The sequence below is a fragment of the Perca flavescens genome, chromosome 7 (genome assembly GCF_004354835.1).
Source record: "Perca flavescens isolate YP-PL-M2 chromosome 7, PFLA_1.0, whole genome shotgun sequence".
NCBI classification, from domain to species: domain Eukaryota; kingdom Metazoa; phylum Chordata; class Actinopteri; order Perciformes; family Percidae; genus Perca; species Perca flavescens.
In genome coordinates this window covers 8,610,125-8,633,281 of record NC_041337.1, presented here as the reverse complement: position 1 = coordinate 8,633,281, position 23,157 = coordinate 8,610,125, and the positions used below count along the sequence as shown (strand labels likewise).

At 42.8% G+C, this 23,157-nt stretch overlaps 1 protein-coding gene across 1 annotated transcript in view; it reads right to left on the bottom strand.

The window, feature by feature from the left end:
• Positions 1–23,157, bottom strand: part of magi3a (membrane associated guanylate kinase, WW and PDZ domain containing 3a) — a 184,968-nt gene that overhangs the window by 4,717 nt on the left and 157,094 nt on the right. Inside the window, exons 11-20 of the mRNA XM_028582397.1 lie at positions 20,854–20,885; positions 18,872–19,112; positions 17,419–17,513; positions 16,863–17,055; positions 14,700–14,906; positions 12,759–12,944; positions 10,179–10,272; positions 5,850–5,925; positions 2,887–3,024; positions 1,647–1,785 (exon numbers count right to left, since the gene is read on the bottom strand). Coding sequence (XP_028438198.1) covers positions 1,647–1,785; positions 2,887–3,024; positions 5,850–5,925; positions 10,179–10,272; positions 12,759–12,944; positions 14,700–14,906; positions 16,863–17,055; positions 17,419–17,513; positions 18,872–19,112; positions 20,854–20,885 — 1,401 coding nt within the window. The remainder of the gene's footprint in view (positions 1–1,646; positions 1,786–2,886; positions 3,025–5,849; positions 5,926–10,178; positions 10,273–12,758; positions 12,945–14,699; positions 14,907–16,862; positions 17,056–17,418; positions 17,514–18,871; positions 19,113–20,853; positions 20,886–23,157) is intronic.

The window sequence follows — 23,157 nt, the reverse complement described above, 5'->3', positions numbered from 1 at the left end:
CTTACCTCAAAAATCGGTGGCAGTTTCACGGAATCGCTAAATATTCCATGATGGGCCCACGGAAGAATTCCGTGAAATTAACATGGCCCCCTAACTTAAGGAAAAGGTCGTGGGTGACCTTATGTTTCCATGACACGTGAGACAACAACGGGACGGTTGGGTTTAGGGAACGTGACACGGTGCCCGGTCCCCTGGGTGAAGGTCCTGTGTTGTTTGACCCCTCCACCACCCCGACCAACCTGCCTACGCCGATTTTCGGGCTTTTATACCACTCGCTACCGTAGTCGCTCCTAACGCTACGTCATCTTCTCATTGTTTTCCGTGGTTGCCACACGGAATTTTCACACATTCCGTGCCGCCACCACCACGTAACGCGGTGTAAACAGTTTGTGATCAATTCACGGAATTCTGTGAGACCAGGCTTGTTTTGGAACATAAAAAACATCCCTGAAATCACTATTGCCAAACCCACCAGACTCCATGTAAATAAAAACTATGAAAACTAATTTTGGTTTCAACGGTTTCAACAATCACCGAGCCGATGCACCCTTTTACATGTGGAAATAAACAGGCACTATACACGCTAAAGTATTGATTATTTAAATGGAGTCTGGTGGGTTTAACAATAGCAATCTCGGAGCAGTTTCTGGTTATTACTCTTTAAAAAAAAAAAATCCTTTTCATAATGTTGTCAGACCCTTAGAATAACAACCTGAGCCTGTCAGTAGGTTTGGGTATCGTTTGGATTTTTACGATTCCGATGCCGAACCGGTACTTTTAAAACAATTCCGATTACTAAACCGATTCTTGAAAAACTGAAAAGTGAATGGCTAATATGCTTTTACGTCCGTTTCGGAGCGACAGAGGGAAAATATTTCAGTCGACACATTAAGTGGAACTGAAATTTTCGTTCTAATCCGGTCCGATTCCTACCTGTTGCATAGGAACCGGTTCCGTAGTGAACCGGGTTTCGGTACCCAACCCTACTGGTCAGTGGCAAAAACAGCACGTTTAGGTGACGAAATCGCCCCATAGGGTTACAAACGCAGCCCGGTTCGCGGCTGCCGGGGGGGGGTCACAGCGTCACACATCAGTCACTTGCACACACAAAAAACATAGGTAAATAAGGTCCAGGTTTGAAAAAAAAACTAACGAGGATACCCTTTGAATCTGATAGATGAATCCCTTTTGAAAGGAGAGGTCAAAAGGCAAAAGTACAAGGAGTACAAGGTTTACCAAGGTAATTAGGGACAGACCGAGAAAAGCAGTGAGGCCTTTATTGATGCTCTGGTTTCATGTAGAAGCACAGGGTGGAAGAAGAGTTCAGACCTATAGGAGGAAAAGATAAATAGGTAGAAATAGACAGCCGTGCCAATGCAGAAAACAGGAGCAGATAAAGAGCACAAGAGGTAGATCCAGATAGAAGAAGTGAGAACGACAGCAGAGAGAAGTCAAGAAGAGAGAAGCTGGCAACACATGCATGAGAATAAAAAAATTAAAAAAAACTCAGCGCATTGCTGCTATCACGCATATCCATACAAAAGCTTCTAAACATATACAGTAAATATGCTACTAAAGCGCAGCTCTAAATGCAGTGCTAACAAGGTGTATGCTGTACATGCACGCGGCTGACAGCGGTCACTCACTGGGATCCGGGACCAAGCCCTGGCCGGGCCGAAGCAGCAGGTGGACTTTACTGCCTCCTGCTTGGATCAGTTCAATAGCACGAGTGTGTGTGATGCCCTGGGTGGCCTCGCCGTTGATCGCCACTATCTGATCGCCAACCTGTGGAGGTGAAAAAAAAAAAATTAAATAATAAAAAAAAAAAAAAAAAAAAAAGCATTCAGATCCTTTACTTTAGTAAAAGTACTTAACACCACACCATAACAAATACCCTGTAAAAGTCCTGCATTAACCCTCCTGTTGTCCTGGAGTCAAATTTGACCCGTTTTCAATTTGGGATTCTTTCAACCACATTACAAACAAAACACCTACATTACAAAAAGAGAAAGCGCTAGTAGCTAATTCGGCATAGAATTTTGCCACTTTGCAAAAATACATGTCACACACACACACACACACACACACACACACACACACAGTGCTGTCAATCAATTACAATTGTGATTAATTGCACACACACACACAAACTAGACACAAATTAATCACATTTTTATCCTTTCTAGATGTACTTTAAAAAAGGGATATTTTTTTTTAAGTTTTTAATGCTCAAGTGGTACTTGACAACTTGACTCCTCCAGTGTTAACCGAATTCATATCAACAGTACATGCAAATAACTTTATTCTTGTGGAGAGAACCATCTGGAAGGGCTTTGGAACTCAACTTGACATTCAAAAGAAACTATTTATTTATTTCTGCTCAGGGAGCATTGTTCGTGCTAGCCATCCACTCCCGTTCATGGATGTACTATAAAGACACGCAAGACCTGCTCTCGTTCCGTTCCATCTCCGTTGCGCAGGATCTGTGGACTGCATGCATGGGAATAAACCAGAAGTCGCTAAGAGGGTCTGAAAAGTCGCTAAATCTAGAGAGAAAGTCGCCACGTTGGCAGCACCGTCCACTACGTTACTGCTGCAGCTTCCCGATTTCCCAAACTACGGAGCAAAATAACAGAACCTGCGTGTTGCCGGTTTAAAAAAATGAGTGACCGTTATAAACGCGTTCATTTTGACAGCCCTAATATGTAACAATTGGAGGGAAAAATTCCAACCCTTTTAACTTAGGGCGCAGTTGTCTCGATTTTATCTGATGACGGCCCACAGTGTCACACATTGAAACCCCCAGAGTAAGACCTATCAATTTCATGTAAAAGGTAATAGTGCAAAGTAGTATTACCCAGTTTACTAAAAAAATAAAACACTCACGTGTATCCTGCCGTCTTTAAGAGCCGGTCCGTCCTCGGCCAGGCGCAGGATGAACAGGCCCATGTTGTACTCTTTCCCTCCTCTCAGACTGAAGCCGAAGCCCCGCTGGCTGCGGTCCAGCTCTACCACCAGACAGCCCTGTAGGTCACAGACAACGACGGCAGCTTTTCAGACTGTTGCACTTCTTGACAGGCACAAAAAAATAAATTCCATAACCACTAGGGCTGGGTGTCGTAAAACAAAAAGTTCGGTACCAGCAGCGATACCAATACCATGACTTTGATACCGGTTCTTAAAAGATTCTTTACAAAAACAACAAACATTACTGCGCAGTATCTTTTCATTTATTTTTCAGCTCTTACTATGGGAGCATTATGTCGGCAGGATACTTTAAAAGGCAACCGTGACTACTTATTTTTGATACCGTGGTGGCAGAAATTTTGCCATGGCGGGCCGCCACTACAAAATCAACAGAGGAAACACTGGTGTAACGCAAGACAGCCAATCACACACAATAATAATTTATACTTTATTAATCCCAAAAAGGGAAATTACACACTACAAAACAGGCCTGAAATACACACCCATGCTCAGGTCCTATACACGCACAGATGGAGAGATGTCAGAGGGAGGGGACTGCCCCGAGCAGTCGGAGGTGAACCCAGGAGGTGAACTAGCACCTCTCCAGCTACCAGCCCACCTCCATACTTTGGTCGGTTTCTGAACTTTAACTGGCGACCCTCCGGTTCCCAACCCGATTCCCCACAGACTGAGCTACTGCCACCCCCATGTTTCTTTTGTAATTCAAGTTTTTACTTTTATTAGAGTGTCAATCAATCAGAACAGAACGGACAGCATTGTTGTGGCTCAATAATATGTATAAAGTCCCATACATACACTCGGAATCAAAATATGTAATAATAGTAAAAAATAAAAACAATGAATTAAACAAATCCAGCAACTACAGTGGTATGTCTCTATCATTACAATATAGCAGCAATACCAAAGGCAAAAAAGTGATCCCACGACCACTTAAAGCGCTCATATTATGCTCATTTTCAGGTTCATAACTGTATTTTAAGGTTTTAACAGAATAGGTTTACATGGTTTAATTTTAAAAACCATATTTGTTGTTGTACTGCACAGCTCTCTCTCACTGCTGCAGATCCTCTTTTCACCTGGGCTCTGTTTTAGCTACAGAGTGAGACCTCTTTTCATCTTCTTCTTCTGTACTATCTTTGATTGCACTCGCACATTCCCAGTAGCCAAGAGGGTAAGCTTTGCTTCAGAACTCGAACCTCCGATGGCGCCATTTTGTTGCTACAAAGGTATCACCTCTTGTTAGCATTCCGCTGACCGCCATTTTTTTTTTACGTCACTTGACAGTGAATAACTTTACATCTGAAGCGTTTAAAGACTATTTGTCCATTGTTTATTTCTAAAGAAACACGACAATGTATAAAAGGCTCCATTACCTTGTACCTCACGTTATAGCTCCGTAGCAGACGCTTTTGTAAAAATAGGCTAACGATTGTGTCATAACCAAGTGACTTACTGTCGCACAGTAGAGGAATTACCGTATAGTACAGGAGAAGCTCGCAGGCAGTTTCGACTTACATGAGCGGTTTAGGTTTAATTACGAATGTTAACTAGCATGTTAGTTAGCAATAATTACCTACACTCTCCATCTCTGTAAGATTGGAAATGATTGAGATTTCTCTTGTCACAGCTACCAGAAGACTTACAACTTTCAGACACGTTGCTCACGTCACATTTACGTTGTCTCGGTCAGTTGGAGGCTGCGCAGTAAAGCAAGAGATCACCGGAAAAGTGCTTCTAATAGCCTCACTGGTCTCCGTCCAGAGCAACGGGGTCTATTGGTCCATTATATATATATATATATATATATATATATATATATATATATATATATATAGAGCATGTCAGCTAGCTAACTCTAGAGACAGTAAAAGAAAACCTGTTTCTCCAACTTTGGTCAGTTACAAGGCAGGATTAGCTGGGAGACTTCTAAATGAGGGCGCACATGTAAGTAGTTCTTTTGTAGATTATGGTGAACTTGTGTGTGTTGTAGCAGTGCTTTGCTATTGAGAACGACGTAGCATGCTAGCGTTAGCATTAGCATTCTAACTCTAGCGTTAGCATGCTAACGGTTGTGGTTAGCCAGCTCATTTCTGACTGTGACGTCTGAGCCGATTTTGACTAGCTCACCCGGAGACTGAAGGCAGGACAAATTCAGAAACCGTATCTCACTCAAAACAGCATGGATGGATTTTTTTCAAAGTTTGTATGTGTGTGGAAGCATCAGAGACACAAAAGAACACCCCAAATCCCAGAAAAGGTGTTTTTTTCATAATATGGGCACTTCAAATCCTTCATTTTCATTATTAATTCTGGTCAGCATGTGTTCATATGACACCATTTCTGACATAAGTTCCAACCATTGATAAATTTGAGGGGGGGAGAAGAGGTATTTTACCACACTCATAGGATCACTCATGGCCGTTACAACCCCAGCCTTCATTACTGTGAAATCATATTTTGAAACTTCCAACAATTCCGCTTGGTCCCCTAACAGGCGCCACCCCCATATTAATTCTTACCGGCTCACGGACGCTGATGTCATTTACTCCTTAGTAATTGAAATTGGGTATTGAATGACGAGGCATTTTTTGATACTCTATACTTTAGAGGCAATCTGGCCGGTGCCTGAAAAGTATTGCATTTGATACCCAGCCCTACATGCTACAACATCGGTTCCAGGCTGCAGTCAAACCCAGAAAATCCCCGGTTCATGTGCATTTTAGTCCAGTGGCCTAAAAAAGGACAGCCTTCAGATTAACGCTTTAATTGAAATCAATTGGCACCAGAGCAGAATGAGTAGATTACAAACATAATAAACTGTAAAATTGAATAGCACTTAATGATTTTGGCTGTGGTCTTACCTGCTTGGAGCCTGACGTGATGAGTGTTCCCATCTCTCTTGGTGGGAAAGAGTTCCTCATCTCGGTGTCACCATTCCTACCACAGAAAAGATCACATAAACACGTTATGTGACCCACATGCTGTAGCTATGAATATATATTTACCCGTGTTTTACTTCTTTATCTATTTGTTTGTGTTTTATGAGAATATGGCACAATATCTCGTCTTGAGACGTGAATTGAAAGGCAGCCCATGAATAGCATATAAAATAGACATACAAATGTGGACAAACGATAAATAAAGAACAATTATTACAAGGTACAATTTTGGCATGTTTCAAAATGATCAAATTTTTTTTTGTAATTTAAATGTCCTTGATTTGATCTTGATTCTTTTATTATTTATCCGATTTATTTTTACATAGTTGTTTCAGGGACTTGCATGTCCTTGTTTCTATTCCAGTCATTGTATTTTACACTTTTTGCACTGCTGGTGTAGTGTGTTCTAAATTGGATTGTGTTTTTATTTTGTGTAATCTCGGCCGCGCTGAAAATGACGGCTTTCCCACAATAGTACCTCCGAGAACTAAATACAGGTTGATGATGAATACATACAGTTACATACAACACTTATATAATGTATATTTCAATATATTCAGGTGCTCACAATACTGATCCAAGATCTGTGACCTGTCTCAAGGCGAAGGATTATCTGCTGTGGGGAAAACAATAAATAAAAATGTATGCACTTAGTGCTGGACAATCTTATTGGTCATGTTGGCAGTAATGCCTGCATGTGAACCACAGCACATGCAAGTTATAGATGCTCCCTATTGTGAAGTAGAGCTTCGTTCGGGCCCAAAGAAAAAAAATCAAGCCCGACCCAGCCCGAGCCCATGCACGTTGTGTCCGAGCCCGGCCCGACACATTAACTGGAATTATGAGCCCGAGCCCGATTTCAACCAGACACTTTTTTAATCCGTGGGGCGTTATAACTGACGTTCTCAACTACAATTCAGAGTTGTTTGAACTGCAAAAATCTGTTTAAAATGATCTTAATGAATAATGCAACAGGCGCAAAGCATGTAAACTGCGCTGTTTGTTTATTCAGAATGGAACGGATCGCAAATCTGAATGAAGAAAAGTAAAAAACTCAACGTATTTCTCTGTGAGGGCTTGCCGGCTTGCCTCCCCCTCAGGGAGAGCCTACGCTTGGAGAAGTAACAAAAGAGGAGGTTGAAGGCTGACTATCATCTTTTCTGCCTTGGCGAGCCTGCTTCATGTGTCTGTTTATCATCCACGTCCCCGTTTTATTTGCTGTCATAGGCGAACAGCGGCCGCACTTAATGCACTCAACAAAGCCGACACATATGTTGTCACTGCCCACGACTTGTTTAAAATGGTTCCATACCGCCGACTTTCCTCCAAACTTGCTCAAAGGATAATTCTCCCGTTGTTCTTTTTTTCTTTACATCCTCAAGCTCCGTGTTGCACTTAAGCTCCACAATACAGCCCGCAGCCCCGGTGTGATGCGTGCGAGAGGAGGAGACTCTGCGCATGACACATGTTGCATTTTGTAACTGTAGTCCAACTTGTGTAACTTTTTGGACACATTTGTTACTTTGGCCTAAATAGATAATAGTTGTGATTATGGCATAGCTTTCTCCCCACCCAATTAGGCTAAAGTAATGATTAAAAAAAAACACAAATGCTTGATCAAGGGCCCGGCCCGAGGATAGTGGCGGAAAATAACGGGTCGGGCCGGGCTCGGGTCGGGCTCGGGCAGAGAATCTAAACTCTTTTGTGAAGAGAGTAGAGAATAAGTAAGAAGTATTCAGATCCTTCATTAATTCATAGGTGTGTTTTGGGTGTCACATGCAATACACCAATCAGAGTGTCATCTCCCATTCCCTTTAAAAGCCAGGCACGTTTAGACCTTGGCGCATCGCTTTTATGATGGCGGATTTGCACAGAAATATTTTTATTTCCAATCTTTTGCATGTGTGTGCTGCTGCGCTTCCCTGTGTGTGTGTGTAACAAACATAGTGTGCGCGCTGTGCATGAGCCTAGGCCCATTTTACTAATGCGCTGTTAAAATAACAATGAAATGCTGCGTTTTTGACTTTAGACCAGGTTTTTGTTGGTCAATGGCGCGATCACTTCCCGCTGCCTCAAGATGGCAATACCAAGAATTCACCTGAACGCACCTCCCTGTAAGACCTGCACGCCCATGGGCGCAGGTGCATTTGCTATTTAAACGACGCGGGCGCTGGACGGGAAACTGACAACTGCGTCGGTCTTAAACTAGCAAAAGGCTTTGCTCTGCGCCGGGTACGAGATAGGACCCTAAGTATTAAAAGTACAAGTACTTTACTAATAAGAAAATTCCTGGAAGCGATCCAAACGGCTCATAATTTCAGCTGGACTTGTATGCCGTTAAATTGATGGGCAGTTTAATTTATAATAAAACATTGTATAATATAAACTACGTGTGTTTTCTGTGCAAAAATCTTCATTTGTAAAGTAACTAGTAACTGAAGCTGTCAGATTAATGTAGTGGAGTAAAAAGCACAATACTTAGCAGCCCTAGTGTCCAGTAGGATGCAGACACTGCCGCCACCTTCATTACAGCAGCGTGAGCCTCTTCCTGTTTGGTTTCATATCACAGCGCAGACCTAAATCCTTCACAGAGCCGTGGTGCTTATACAGTTCAGCGGCAGATAACGGGGGCATACTTTAATGCTTCGCCGAGCTCATTACAATGCCTCAGCGGGAACTTTACTGTGCTCACGCCCAAATCTAAAGAGTCTAGGCCTTCTTAGCGGCTCTGGCGTGGAGAAGTGTTTACACACTTGATGCTGTAGCCCGGGCTGACCCAAGGCTTGTGTTGGAGATTAGACACAGACGAGATGGGGGGGGGCTGCTGCTGAGGAATCAACGGAGGTAGCATGCGATTTGCAAGGGTGGGGATGGGGGGGATGGGGGATGCGTGGGATTTCCCCTTTTCTACATACTAGTACATTTTAAAGTGCCGTTTTTCTACGGATAAAAAAAAAAATCTCCGAGTGTCTTTCGCAATATGTCGCAGCCTTTCGCGATGTGTTTATTGCCCCAGTTAATATTGCGATAGTCTATATCCACGACGTTTCACTTCTGGGATTTCTCCGGTGCCTCCGGAAATTCCGGCGGATGCAGGTATGTCCGTTACCTTCCGCTTTCTTTGTGTTGGAATTCTAACCTCCGGTGGATTTCTGAGGACTATGGTTAACTGCTCCTCAGATCTCTGCAGGGTAAATCTCAGTTTTCTCTCGCGCGACTATTTTACAGCGGCTCCGTCCGGCGCTTAGCGCCGCCCAGGACGATTGTGATTGGTTTAGAGAAATGCCAATAAACCAGATCAGGTTTTTTTTCTCCCATCCCAGCATGCTGTGTGGAGTAGCCAGACCTTCCTTCGCTACGCAGCGTGTGGATGGTCTGGCAAAGCGAGACTAATATTGCGATGGCGATAACAAAATGATCTATTGTGCAGCCCTAATTTTTAGATTATTTTCCATTGGATATTGAAGGTCATAAATAAGCGTTTTGGTATGCCTGGTCCATATACCATGGTATGGTTGTGCAACAAACTAAACAAAAACATCCCCTCCTCTGCTTTTTTTCCCCACAAATTGCACCGTGGACAGAGGGCTAAATGAGGAGAAGGGGAACACACGCTCCTAGGCATGCAAAACCGAGCGGCTGAGGGCGAGAAATCATGGCTTGAGAATTGCTGCAGCAATGGATTAAAAACGTCTCGACACAGGTAATCCTGTTGAAAAAGAAAGATCAAAGAGGGAGTGAGAGTCATTCATTAATCGGTCTCTTTTTCTTTGCTTCGCCATCCAAACGGTGACCATAAAAGGGGATTTTCTGTCTTTCTGGTTAACGAGGAGAATGCGGGCCACAAGAGATGCTAATGGGCCACATTGTAGCACAAACCCCCCAGAGCCTTGCTTTGAGAGGATCAGGGCTAATTTATGGCTCATTTTTATTTATTTATTTTTAAAATGGAAGATTAAGACCGTGTTTGAGAGGGATGCTGGCAAGCGTGTCATATCAGAGCTTTAACAATTCTAAATGTTGCTGTACAATTTATTGTAAAAAATTTAAAATATATAGTCTGACCAATGATCACTTCTATAGAATTTGGCATATCTAAACAAAACCAACAATCGCCAGTCATACGTTTTAAGACCTTAGCTAATGTTAGCAATTCATCGCGGTTAAACAAAGAAACCGCGATGATATAAAATAATTGACAATTGGACCAGTGTGCAATAATTGTCACAGGCCTGGTGTATATTGGTGTACCTGTCTGGATAGCTGGGAGGCTGTTGGCCCATAGCTCGGTGTTGTGCCGAAGGACTCTGCTTGGCTGAATTGGTTCCAGATGGAGGAGCGCTGTCTGTGGAGAAGACAATTCACACCAACACACCCGTTTAGAATGACACGCACCTTGTGATCTGACAATGAACGCCACGAAGCAAATTCTCAATCCTAAAACCTCCTTTTGACTACTTTAAAAGTAGGGGTGTATCGATCCTAGGGCTGTGAATCTTCTCTGGTCCCACGATTCGATTACGAATATCCTGTCAACGATTCAAATCAATATAAAAGTCCGATATATCTGAACATAGCAGACAACAGACTAAAAGGCAAAAAAAATAAAGCAGCGACTGAAAAAAACAAAAACAAGCAACATCAGTAGGCAATAATCGGTTATGGTCAGTCACCGCATTGACGGCATGATTAAATTCAACACCCCTAATCGACACACCGATATAGCAATCCAATATTATCAATGCAGGGTAAAAATATCGTCATCATAACATCTGTCTGTAAGACGCCCCTTTATTTTAGATTCCCACATTTTTGTTCTTCTTACTAAAAATATTGTTTAAATGTCTCAAAGAGCTCAGTAACGAAATTATCAAATCATATTTTCGTTCCTTTTCTGAGTTGCTCTAAGTGTAACTGTGTTCAATGGGCGTATGATATCGTCTCATATCGATCGCAGGGCCCTAAATTAAAATTGTGTCATGACAGACTTTAAGATATTAGCAAATAGCACATTGTTGTCAAAAAATCTTTAAAACAACAATATCGTGAAAAAACTTGTGATTTACACCCCTACACAAATTTTTCCTCTGGAGTTTTGTCTTTGCTGCTTGTGTGTGTGTGTATGTATGTGTGTACAGTGGGGGAAATAAGTATTTGACCCCTTGCTGATTTTGCAGGTTTGCCCACTTACAAACAATGCAAAAATCTACAATTTTAATCATATGTACATTCTAACAGTGAAAGACAGTATTTGACCCCCTGGACAAACAGCATGTTAATATTTTGTAGAAAAGCCATTATTGGCCAGCACAGATGTCAAACGGTTTTTATAGTTGGTGACAAGGTTTGTGCACATTTCGGCAGGGATGTTGGCCCACTCCTCCCTGCAGACAGCCTCCAAATCATTCAGGTTCCGAGGTTGTCGCCTGGCAACTCGAATTTTAAGCTCCCTCCAAAGATTTTCAATCGGATTCAGGTCTGGAGACTGGCTAGGCCACTCCAGAACCTTGATGTGCTTCTTCTTCAGCCACTCTTTTGTTGCTTTGGCGGTGTGCTTAGGGTCGTTGTCGTGCTGAAACATCCATCCTCGACCCATCTTCAGCTCTCTCACTGAGGGAAGGAGATGTCGGTCCAGAATTCCACGATACATGGCCCCGTCCATCCTCCCCTCAATACGATGGAGTTGTCCCGTCCCCTTGGCTGAAAAGCACCCCAAAGCATGATGTTGCCACCACCATGCTTGACGGTGGGGATGGTGTTCTTTGGGTTGTACTCTGTGTTCTTTGCCCTCCAAACACGACGAGTTGAGTGGAGGCCAAAAAGTTCTATTTTGGTCTCATCTGACCACATCACCTTCTTCCAGGCCTCTTCTGAGTCGTCCAGGTGGTGAATGGCGAACTTCATGCGGGCCTGTACATGTTTCTTCTTGAGCAGGGGGACCTTGCGTGCGCTGCAGGATTTCAATCCATGACGGCGTAGTGTGTTACCAACCGTTTCTTTTGTAACTGTGGTCCCAGCTGCCTTCAGTTGATTCATCAGTTCCCCCTTGTGGTTTTGGGATGATTCCTCACCGTTCGCATGATCAGGGACACCCCACGAGGCGAGATCTTGTGTGGAGGCCCAGACCGAGGGAGGTTGGCGGTGGTGTGGTGCTTCTTCCATTTCCTGATAACTGCACCAACAGTTGATCTTTTCTCTCCAAGTTGCTTTCCGATTCTCTTGTAGCCCATCCCAGCCTTGTGCAGATCAACAATCTTGTCCCTGATGTCCGAGAAAGCTCTTTGGTCTTGCCCATTGTGGTGATGTTGGATGCTGGTTGTTTGGGTGTCTTTTATACAGGTAACGAGGTGAGGCAGGTGTATTTGATGTAGATAATTGGTTCGGATTGGGGCTGTGTCTTAAAGAAAGACTAACTGGCTTGTAGGAGCCAGAATACTTGCTGTTTGTCCAGGGGGTCAAATACTTGTTTTTCCTCATCAGATGGTTATCAATTTTAATAAATTCATATGATGTGATTTTCTGGAATTTTCTTTGGGATTCTGTCTTTCACTGTTAGAATGTACATATGATTACAATTGTAGATTTTTGCATTCTTTGTAAGTGGGCAAACCTGCAAAATCAGCAAGGGGTCAAATACTTATTTCCCCCACTGTATATATATATAGTGTATTTTTTGACTGTGAAGCACTTTGTGACTGGTGTCTGTGAAAGGTGCTATGTAAATAAACTGCACTTGCTTACTTCAAAAAGTGCTTTAACATTCCCATTATCTCTATATATTCATTCTGGAAATCAGCTTCACGGGTCTTAAGACGTTCTCTGCCAACCTACCGTCTTCAGGCACGACGGTGAGGGTGACCGAGTTGCCGGCGTCCTTGATGAGCTGGACAATATCGTTGTGCGACAGCTCCATGATGGAGCGCCCGTTGACGGCAGAGATCCGGTCTCCCACCTTCATCTGGCCTATACGGTCCGTCGGGCTGCCCTCGATAATACGGCCGATCTTGTGAGGTATAACTGAGACAGGGGAACACGGAGAAAAGACAACCTGGTGGGTTTGCACTTATTCAATAAACCCAACATCAAGACATCACTTTGAAGTAACAAAATCTTAACCTCATGGTGGCGCTCGGGGAAAAGTCAGCGGCTTACTAGTCTATATCGACAACTGTTCATTTACGGGATTGTTCCGGTGCTGCCGGATGTTCCACCGGATGTTCCACCGGATGTCCCTCATTTTCTGCTTTCTTTGAGTTAACTTTAAACTCTGGTTGCATCGAGCAACGTTAACGGGAACCTCCGAGCAGCGTTACATGCTGAAAACGGCAAGTTTTAAGAAAAATATGGATCGTGTAATAAGAGAGGCCTGCTTGGTTCTATCTGGGAATGAGTGTAAAGATTTACAAAGAACACGTTTACGGCATTTCCTCTCTAACTGGGACGTTTTGGGACCGATTGGTGGGATTGCTGTGGACGAAGTACACATGGAGATACACTGGTAAGATCTAATGAGGTTTAACCATGTCTCCAGGTAATTTAAATAGCTCATGTTACTGTACTGTGTCAACAATTTACTTTTTTGTTCCACCAAAACAAGTTCCTTCCAGAGACTATTTTGCAGAGCCACCGTCGCTGCGTCCGGAGCTTAGCGCCGCCCAAGACAATTGTGATTGGTTTAAAGAAATGCAATCTCCTCTCCCAGAATGCTTTGTGGACTAGCCGGACCTTCCTCCACAGGGCTGTGGAGATAGGTCTGCCAATGCGAGACCAGAGGTTTACTAAAGTCAGAAGGATACATCTTCTACAAACCATGGATGTCTGCACAATATTTTGTACACTCTGACTTGCTGGTGGTGTAATATGAGTCAGCAGGGATTCATTCTCCCAGTGTCCCAGCAATCCATCCAACAGCTGCTTGATCCTGCCAGTAGGCAGCGTATGCTTGTCTCAAAGATGAAGCCACGCAAGTCTACAGTAAGTACACACGGCCGGTACAGTGAAACAGCGAATGGCTCATCGTTTCTTGTGGTGCCTTTGCAGTTAAATGTTCAATTTGTTCAATAAAAGAATGTTGGAAATGATTTTGTTTGTTTTAAATTCATCAAGCAATGTGTTGGATTTTAGCAGAATACTGAAATCAGCAGAAATGCAGAACTGAGTGCACTTTAATATCGGTTTATTAATCACAAACAATATCGTTATTGCGATATTCAACAAATTTTAGCATGTTGCATATTTTCCTCATATTGTGCAGCCCTTGTCCTTATATTCACATTTCTTAAATATACCCCAGACCACTGTTAAATCCTAAAATGACCTCATACTTTATATCAAGTATCAAACTCAAGGCCCACGGGCCAAATCCGGCCCCTTGCAGATTTTGATCCAGCCCGCATATGTATTTAGGTTCACAATAAATTCTGGCCCACCTGGTTTTTGTCACTTTTTCTGAAGTTTTGTCACTTTTGCCGACGCTTTTGGCTCCTTCTTCCAGATTTTTTACACTTTTTTTCTACAATGGCTAAAGAACTTTTTTATGGCTTTATGTCAACAAACTTTAAGTGAGAAGACTTCATAAGACATGCAATAATACAGTCAAAGACCTTTCACTTTTTCAAAATAAAAGCATGTCAATTAACTCCACGTCTGGCTCTTGATAGGATTCTCATTTTCCAGTGCGGCCCTTAGGGAAGTTGAGTTTGACCCCCCTGCTTTATATGCATTTGATAGAAGATGATTTTTATTTAAGATGTGTTTTTCTTTATTTCTGACCTCCAGGTGGGGGCTTGTTCTTTGACGTGAGGATGACGAAGCCAAAGCCCTCGTTGTCCTTGCGCTGCAGAGTGACGTCGAAGCACTCGGGCCGGCCGGGCTGGACGGCGTTGGGAACCTCGCCCCGAGGCATCTTGGGAGAGCTGTTGACCAGGGCAGAGGCTACATGCGGGGGCTGCTGACTGCTCTCCTCCTCTCCACAATCACCTGACAACACGACAATGAACAGAAACGCTCAGTCCCGCATGCTCTCACACGGTTACAAACAGCAGTGGGATGAAACAGAGTACATTTACTCAAGTACTGTACTTAAGTACAAATGCTGAGGTACTTGAAGTCTTTTCTTTTCATGCCACTTTCTACTTAGCTACATTTACAGAGAGAGAAATATTGTACTTTTTACTCCACTACTTTAATCTGACAGCTTTAGTTACTAGTTACTTTACAAATTAAGCTTGTTGCACACCTAACATGTAGTTTATAAAAATATAATATATTTTATTACAAATTAAACTTCCCAACAATAACAGACCTACAGGTCCAGCTGACATGATTAGACCATTAAACACTTAGTTGATTGACCGAACGGTTTGGATCGTTTCCAGTTTCTAAAATGTGAGGATTTTTCTGCATCGAGTACTTTTAATACATTAGGTACATTTTCCTGATGATACGGACATACTTTGACTTAAGTAACATTTTCAAAGTAGGACTTTTACTTAAAGAGTAATAGTATTTTAACAGTGTGATAGTACTTTACTTAAGGATCTGAATACTTCTTCCACCGCTGGTTACAAAATCCTATCGTTCTGCTAATGCTACTGTATTGGCTGTTAGGGCTGTGACGATATGCTTTTTTCCCTGATTTGATACTTTCACAATACATGGGTGCTGACTGGATTAGGATTGCGATTTTCATTAAATTGCGATTCTACAAGTATTGGAATCCGATAGTATTGAGTACTGGGATTTTCTTGTCCTTTAACAAAAAACAAAAGTTGAATGATACACTTCTAGAGACAATATATCATGAGACATTTCTAACAACTAATTGTTTTCTGAGAAGAATGCACATCACATTATTTTCTATTTTTTATTTGTAAAGAAGTACCTAACACGGATTTTTCTGCATTTTCTGCTTTGGCTCCGTTTTGCTGGAAACGGATATACAGATAACCGATGTAGCTGGCATATGTGTGAATCCATGAACAATTATTTGTCAAGATGTTCCCGATTTTTCTCTTTCTTCCCATCCTTCTAAAGATAGTCCCAAGCACAGCGGCTTTACTGAAGATGCGGTCTTTATTGCACACGTGAAATACAAGGCTGCCAACTCTACGCTCCAGATGAAAGCCCTTTTACAATTTTGTCGTTCAAAAGACACGCCGATCTACCTCAATCTCTCTTCGCTGTACGTTTGTTATCGCCGAGCCCCCGTTTTGTCAGCCGGCATTAGGCAATCTCTTTCTAAAGCGCTGCTTTGAAAGCACAGACCCTAGTGTGAGTGATGCTTCATTTCGGCAAACGTGATCAAAGCTGTTGCTGCAATTCATCAAATATGAAGTCATTTCAAAAAAAGTGCTGCTACTATTCATGGAGCGGTTATTTGTGGGGGGAAAACAAGCCTGAATGCAGTAGGGGTTTGTGCGGTTTTAAAAAAACTAAAATACTCAGCATATTCTCTTTTTTTCTCCATTCTTTGAGATGTAAATCGACTCTACCAGCTGATCTTATCTCCACTGCCCTTCACACAGATAAACACAGAGCAAAGCCACTTCTGCTGATTTAGGTTTTCTTTTTTTCCTATTTGGGTGGATGACTGGATTTTCCATTCACTTTCCTGTGATTTGACGCAAATAAAGAATCCTCTTTCAAAACTTTTAGTTTTTCGTTTCAGGACTGCACAGAATAATATCCTGAAAGTTAAGTTTCGACTCAACTTTATTTATTCAGATTCATCCGCGAGGAAAGTCATCCAGAACTAATTCTATAAAGGATTAGTGAAACAAATCCCAGATCAAAGCTTTTGCTTAGAGGTCGTCCTCCAGCACACAGATCTAAACAAAAAAGGGCTAAAAAAAATAAATAAAAGATACCGGGCTCAAGAGCTCCCGAGTGCTCTCGGAGAAAACGCAGAGGTCGATTGTTCCGAAGCAGACCCACCTGTGTGTGTCATTTTCCTGCGGACTGTGAGCATGACTTGGCCGTTCCGGGCGGCGTTGGTCATCAGCTCCAGAACTTGTTTGTGGGATTTGCCCTTGACTGGCACGCCGTCTATACACAGCAGCTCATCCCCCGCCCGCAGGCGCCCGTCCTTCTCAGCCGCGCCGAGCGGCACGATGGCGCCAATGTACACCTGTGGAGGCAGGAAGAGATGAGACAAAACGGCTCGACTCGCTGACCTGAGCCAGAGTGAGCACGAGGACTGCCTGGCGTTACGGTGAATAATCAGGTGAAATCCTCTCAGTTGCTGTGAGCGCTCCGTGCCTTGTTTCCTTCGTGCAAAATAGAGGTTTGCCGTTTTTGTTTTGTTGTTGACAATCCGTTTCCCAATTTCCCCACAGCAATAGCAGAGAGTCCAGCTATTTCACTGAATGCAGCTCAAGTACTGGCGTGCTTGGCGTGTGACTGCCGTTCTCTAGTATCGGAGGGGTTTGGGATTCTAGCGGAACGCCAAGCCTGGATGTAAACGGCCGGAGCGGGCTGGGCTGCTACCTACCGGCTGATCTGGGCCCTCGCCTCCGAGGACTCTGAAGCCAAAGCCTGACTCCTGGTTCCGTTTGATGAACACGTCCAGGTCCTTGGTATTAGGAGCTGCAGAGACAGGAGGAGAGTAGGGAAGGGCGTTTTATTTGACTGAACACTTTAAAAACAGGTTCAAAACGCTGCTTTGTACTAAAGTCTATGGCTAAGATCGTTTGTTGTTGTTCTAGGTTTTGCTTTGGTGTGTGTGTGTGTGTGTGTGTGTGTGTGTGTGTGTGTGTGCTTGTTTAACTATATTCGTGGGGTCCAACAACCAGAAGTCCTGTATACTAATGGGGTCCCCACAACTTTGTGGGGCCAAAATGCTGGACCCTACAAGTTTAAAAGGCAGTTTGAGGGTTAAGACTTGGTTGTAGGATTTGGGATAGAATTAGGTTATGGTTGGAGTTAGACATTTAGTTGTGATTGTTAAGGTTAGGGTAAGGGGCTAGGGAATGAATTATGTCAATGACGGGTCCCCACAAAGACTGTACCGCAAGTGTGTATGTGTGTGTTAGAGGGTGACAATTTTTCGGTAACGTGTTCGGGACGGATCAAGCATAGAAATCAACGGGAGCGGACGAGAGCGGGACGGAGCCAGAGATTAAATTAAGAAGAATTCAGTGTCACTTTTGTACAAATCACATTGTTACATTGATTTGTATGACATGTGCTATAGAATTCAATTTTGATTGATTGATTGATTGATTTGCCACGAAGACAAGACACATGAATTCTGCTGTTTGTGCGTTATGTGTGGTATGTGGGCAATGTGTGTATTGTATAATGCAGTGGTCAAGGCCAGCGAGTTAAAGAAATATTTGATTCCAATAGCTAAAAGATTATATTATCTTGTGTATGTATATGTATCTTATTTGGATTAGAGATTTCTTGAGCTTTCCTTTGTCCTTTTTCCTTTTGTAAAATATCTTAAAATAAAATGTGTTTAAATTCAGTAGTAGAACAGTTCAAGGATTGAAACGGATGAATGGATAAGTTGAACAGAAAACGTTTGCTCCGTTTCATACATTAAATGCCACGTATAATTGATCAGACAAAAACAAAAACGCGTTTAAGACATCAATGTAGACTAGGTAACTTGTGATGGGCATCATCATTTTTGACAATGCATTATCTACAGTACCTGCTGAACAGGGCCACACGCAAAATAAACACGAAATACAACTCTGAATGTTAACACATCTCCACCCCGAGCAGAAAAACAGTCCCCTAAATACGGCAAATTCTTATTCTGCATCACTGCTGAAAATCTGCAGATTCCGTTTGGGTATGCTGAAAAAATTTGTGTTTCAAGTCTCGCCACACACTAGCCTGTGCATCCCAAATCCTGTTGAATGGTGGCAGGTGGAGTCCTGAGTCCCATTGGGGCTGGAAACTCAACACTCATGCATTGCACCGGGGACACTTACGCTTGCTGTCCAACAAGGCCCTGGACTTGAGGTAGAGCTCCGACGCGTCCGGCTTGGGTGAAGACGAGCGCAGGGTGTTGCCAGAGAAAGGGAGCGGGTTGGGGGCCACCTCGGCCTGACCGAGGGCCTCTGCGCTGTTAACCGCCTCCTGTCGCTGCGGCTGGCCGACGGGCTGGGGCGAGGCATGGGGCGCCTGTTGAGGAGCAGGCTGGGACACGGCCTGGGACATGGGGGCTGTGCACTGCAACACAGAAACGAGAGCTGGGATGTAGTGTAGGTAGAGGTGGAAAGAGTACAACAATATTCTACTCAAGCAAAAGTACTATTACTTGGATTGGTTTCTATTATTTTAAAGTGCTCGTATTATGCTCATTTTCAGGTTCATAATTAAAACCATCTTTTTGTTGTGCTGCACATTGCTGCAGCTCCTCTTTTCACCCTGTGTGTTGAGCTCTCCGTTTTAGCTACAGAGTGAGGCATCACACTTCTGTTCACACATGCTCAGTAGCTAGGTGAGGACTACTAGCCAGTCAGAAGCAGAGTATGAGGGCGTGCTACGCTAGCAGCTGCCTGAAGTATTTTTCTGTACTGACTTAAGTACAAGTAAAATTACCGGTGTATAAATCTACTCAAGTAAAATTAAAAAGTAGCTCATTTAAAATGTACTGTGAGTAAAAAACTAACAGCGTGGGGCGATGTTCTTTTTAAAAAATATATTTATACTTATCTTATTCATACTTATTTTATGAAATCAAAGTCTTTTGCGATTTGCCATACCACAAAGCCATACCGCTCTTTCCATTTTAGTTTGTTACTGTTTAGTAAAGTACAATACTTAAAAGTACAGATTTTGCTAACTACTTTAAGAAGTAAAAGTACACAAAAAACGATCACAAAAACGATGCAATCGAGAAAAACTAATTTTATTCTGCACATCACATTTTGCAATTTAACTCTTATTTGGTCTCGTGTTCTGAAGGGGAATTCAAAAGGTTCAAAACGGGAAAAAGTATTAAGTGAAATTTCACAGTTCAAGGTGTTCGTTCGGTTTTACTGTTTTTTTAAGTTCACTAAATGCAACATCTTTCCAAAAGTCAAAAAGTAATCCTATAATATAAATAATCGTGATTTCAATATTGACTAAGAAGAACTGTGATTATGAATCGAGCAGCCCTAATGGAGTGATAAACAGAGAGGTAAACTATGACTTGACTGGTCAATACTTCATCATCATATTGTAGGGCAAAAAAATTGCTTTTAAGAGCACTGTATGTGTATACCTCTCCCTATATAATAGACCTTGTGTATTGATACATAGTATGATATATTCTAAATGTAGCTAAGGCAGGGGGAAGTGATTTTAGGCTGGTTTACCCACAAGCATGACAATCCTAAACTGATACAAGTCTTAATTTGTTTTTTAAATAGGGATTCTGTGTTAAACCGATAAAAAGGGCATGAGTAAGCCTGTTGCTGCCTCAGCTCCTCTCTATTTTAGGAGTGCAGCATGGAGGAGCAGCAGCACAGCAACAAGCTGTTGAACATGGCAGATCATCTTAAACACCCATACACGGGGGGATGTTAAGTTGCTCTTTGCCAGGAGCCAGCATATTTACCCACATGCAGCTCCAGAAATAACAGCCTGGCTAATGTGGGCTTCCTGAATAATGTAGCTGACAACAGTTAACACACACACACACACACACACACACACACACACACACACACACACACACACACACACACACACACACACACACACACACACACACACACACACACACACACACACACACACACACACACACACACACACACACACACACACACACACACACACACACACACAGAGTGGTGCTTGCGAGAAAACAAGTTTCAACATTTTCTGTTGAATAATTCAGCGGCAGTTTTATCATCGGTATATATTCTCCGTTTCATCCTACAAAATGGAAGAAATGTCACAAAGACTTGCTCCCACTTACTGGTTTTAGGGATTTCACAGGAGATGTCTGACCTGTAAGCAGAGAGGGAGATGGGGATGTTAAATTCTGGATTGAATTCAATTAAGAAAAAAACAACAACAACAACAACACACATATCACATATCTTAAAAAAACGCTTAAAAGGAGGAGTTGTACTTTGCAGCTTTCTACACTGACCTGTTAGCTTTCAGTGGCCGAGCATCACAGCACATCCTCTCCTACTTCTTACACAGACTCGTACTGAGAACGTTTTTTTTTTTAATTATTTTTATTATTATTATTATTATTAATATTGCCTGTAGGTTTTGTAACTTTTTTGAATACCTCCCTCTTTCCTTTCCTCTCTGTCAGTGAGTCACAGTGTATTTCAACCAGTAGGGGACAGTATACTCCAGTAGCAAAACTGGTGTGCATGTCACCGCAGGGTGGGAGACAGAGGTGACCCTATGCCATGGGAAACATGCACTACTACTTAGTCTTAAACCTGCCAGCTGTTCGCTACACTACCAGAAAACTCTAAATAATCTCCCTGTCCGAAGCTTTTCATAACCACTGTTCGGGAATGTCACCGACAGATCTAAATGAATGAGATGTTTGCTGGTGTAGGAGAAATGACTCGGTAATAAGTCGGATTCATTTTGCAAATGATGCGCTGAGTGCAGTACATATCCAACGGGGAAGGGTACTGCGCCTCATTTCCAGATTTCAAAGCGGAACAGGGATCAGGGCCAAATCATTTCCGGTTCCATTTCTCTGTGCTGCTGTCATCGGAAGGGAGTTCTAGCCCCAGGCCGGGACCAAAGCCTAACCTAATCCTGGTTTATGGCTGACTTGAGGGAAGCCCTGAAGCGATACTCTTTTTAATCCAGGAAAGCTGTGATCTTCTCCTTTTTTTTTAGCACTAACACACACCCTGCATATGCACATCTACCATCAAAAAAAGAAATCTATGTACGGCTGGCACAAATCACACACACACACACACACACACACACACGACAAGCCCCTGGAGCTCGGAGCAGAGCCCAGCTGAGTACAACTGATATGTGGGTGCAACACTGATCTCCAGAATCTAGGCTACTGCACTGCAGTAAAAGGCAAAAAAGGAACAAGCCCTTCAACTCAGTGAAAGCCTCAAGTAAGAAGAAGGGCAACGATTACCCACCATGCTCTATCCCTCCCCTCCTTCTCTCTATCGCTCTCTCTTTCTCAGCAGCAAGTGAATCACTGAAACTGCCATCTCTCTTCGCGGCACAGCTCACCATGTGACTAAGCATAGCTTCCTCCCTGTTTGGGAAGGTGCATGGTGGATGATGCAGAGTTGGAGTGGACCAGAGCGTGACATTTTAGAGCTTTATTTTACAAAATCGGACGAATCTGCGTGTCCAAGCAATAGCGCCAGAAAACCACAGTCCACGCAGTTATTTATAAATTTAAAACACGGTACGTGTTACACTAAATCTCGCCTCAACTACAGTAACACTGGTATAACAGTAAGTACCTTTACATGGACACTAATAGGCCACCATTATACAGAATATGACAATATTCCAAACGTGATAAGGGTCACGTAAACAGCGTATTCGGTTTGAATATTCCAAATATGGCCTTTTTTTTTATATAGTATTTTTGGATTAAGACGTGGGATACTGCGGCATTATTTGGGTTTTAAAGGCATTCTTTGCACATGTGTACAGCACATTCAGAATATAAGTCTCAATCAGGGTTTTAACCGCAGTTTGCGATGGTTACTGTACACTGACTAACGGCCGAGACCACGTCTCTGGTCGGAGGGAGAAACACGGCTACTTTTAAACATGATCAAAGACTTGGCTATCAACAGGTTTTTGAATTCTTTGTTCGCACTGGCCAACAAGACCACCACTGTTGCCAAAAAAAAAAAAGAAATCCTATATTGCACGGCTGCATGCAAACAGGAAGGTTAGTGGAATATTCACTTTAGTTAGCCGAGTAAACGGCTCAGTCGGAATATCGTCTTTTTCGGAATAAGGGCGAAAACCCGGAATATTATGTGCATGAAAACGTAGTCATTGTTGCTTTCTTTCTTAAGAATTTAACTTCCAAAGCAAGCAGGTGGGCTTCTCACCTCGGTCGTTTCACTTTGTTTTGGGTATAGGGAAAGTAAGAGAGAGAGAGTGAGAGACACCGACTACAGGCAACACAAAGCTGTGTGGGGATTAAATGGATTTTAGGAGCGTGGGACTAAAGCTGTAGGCTATCTCCGGTCACTAACACCTGTTTGTTGTCTGAGCAGTAACCTGAGCAGATGAATATAGACAGCAG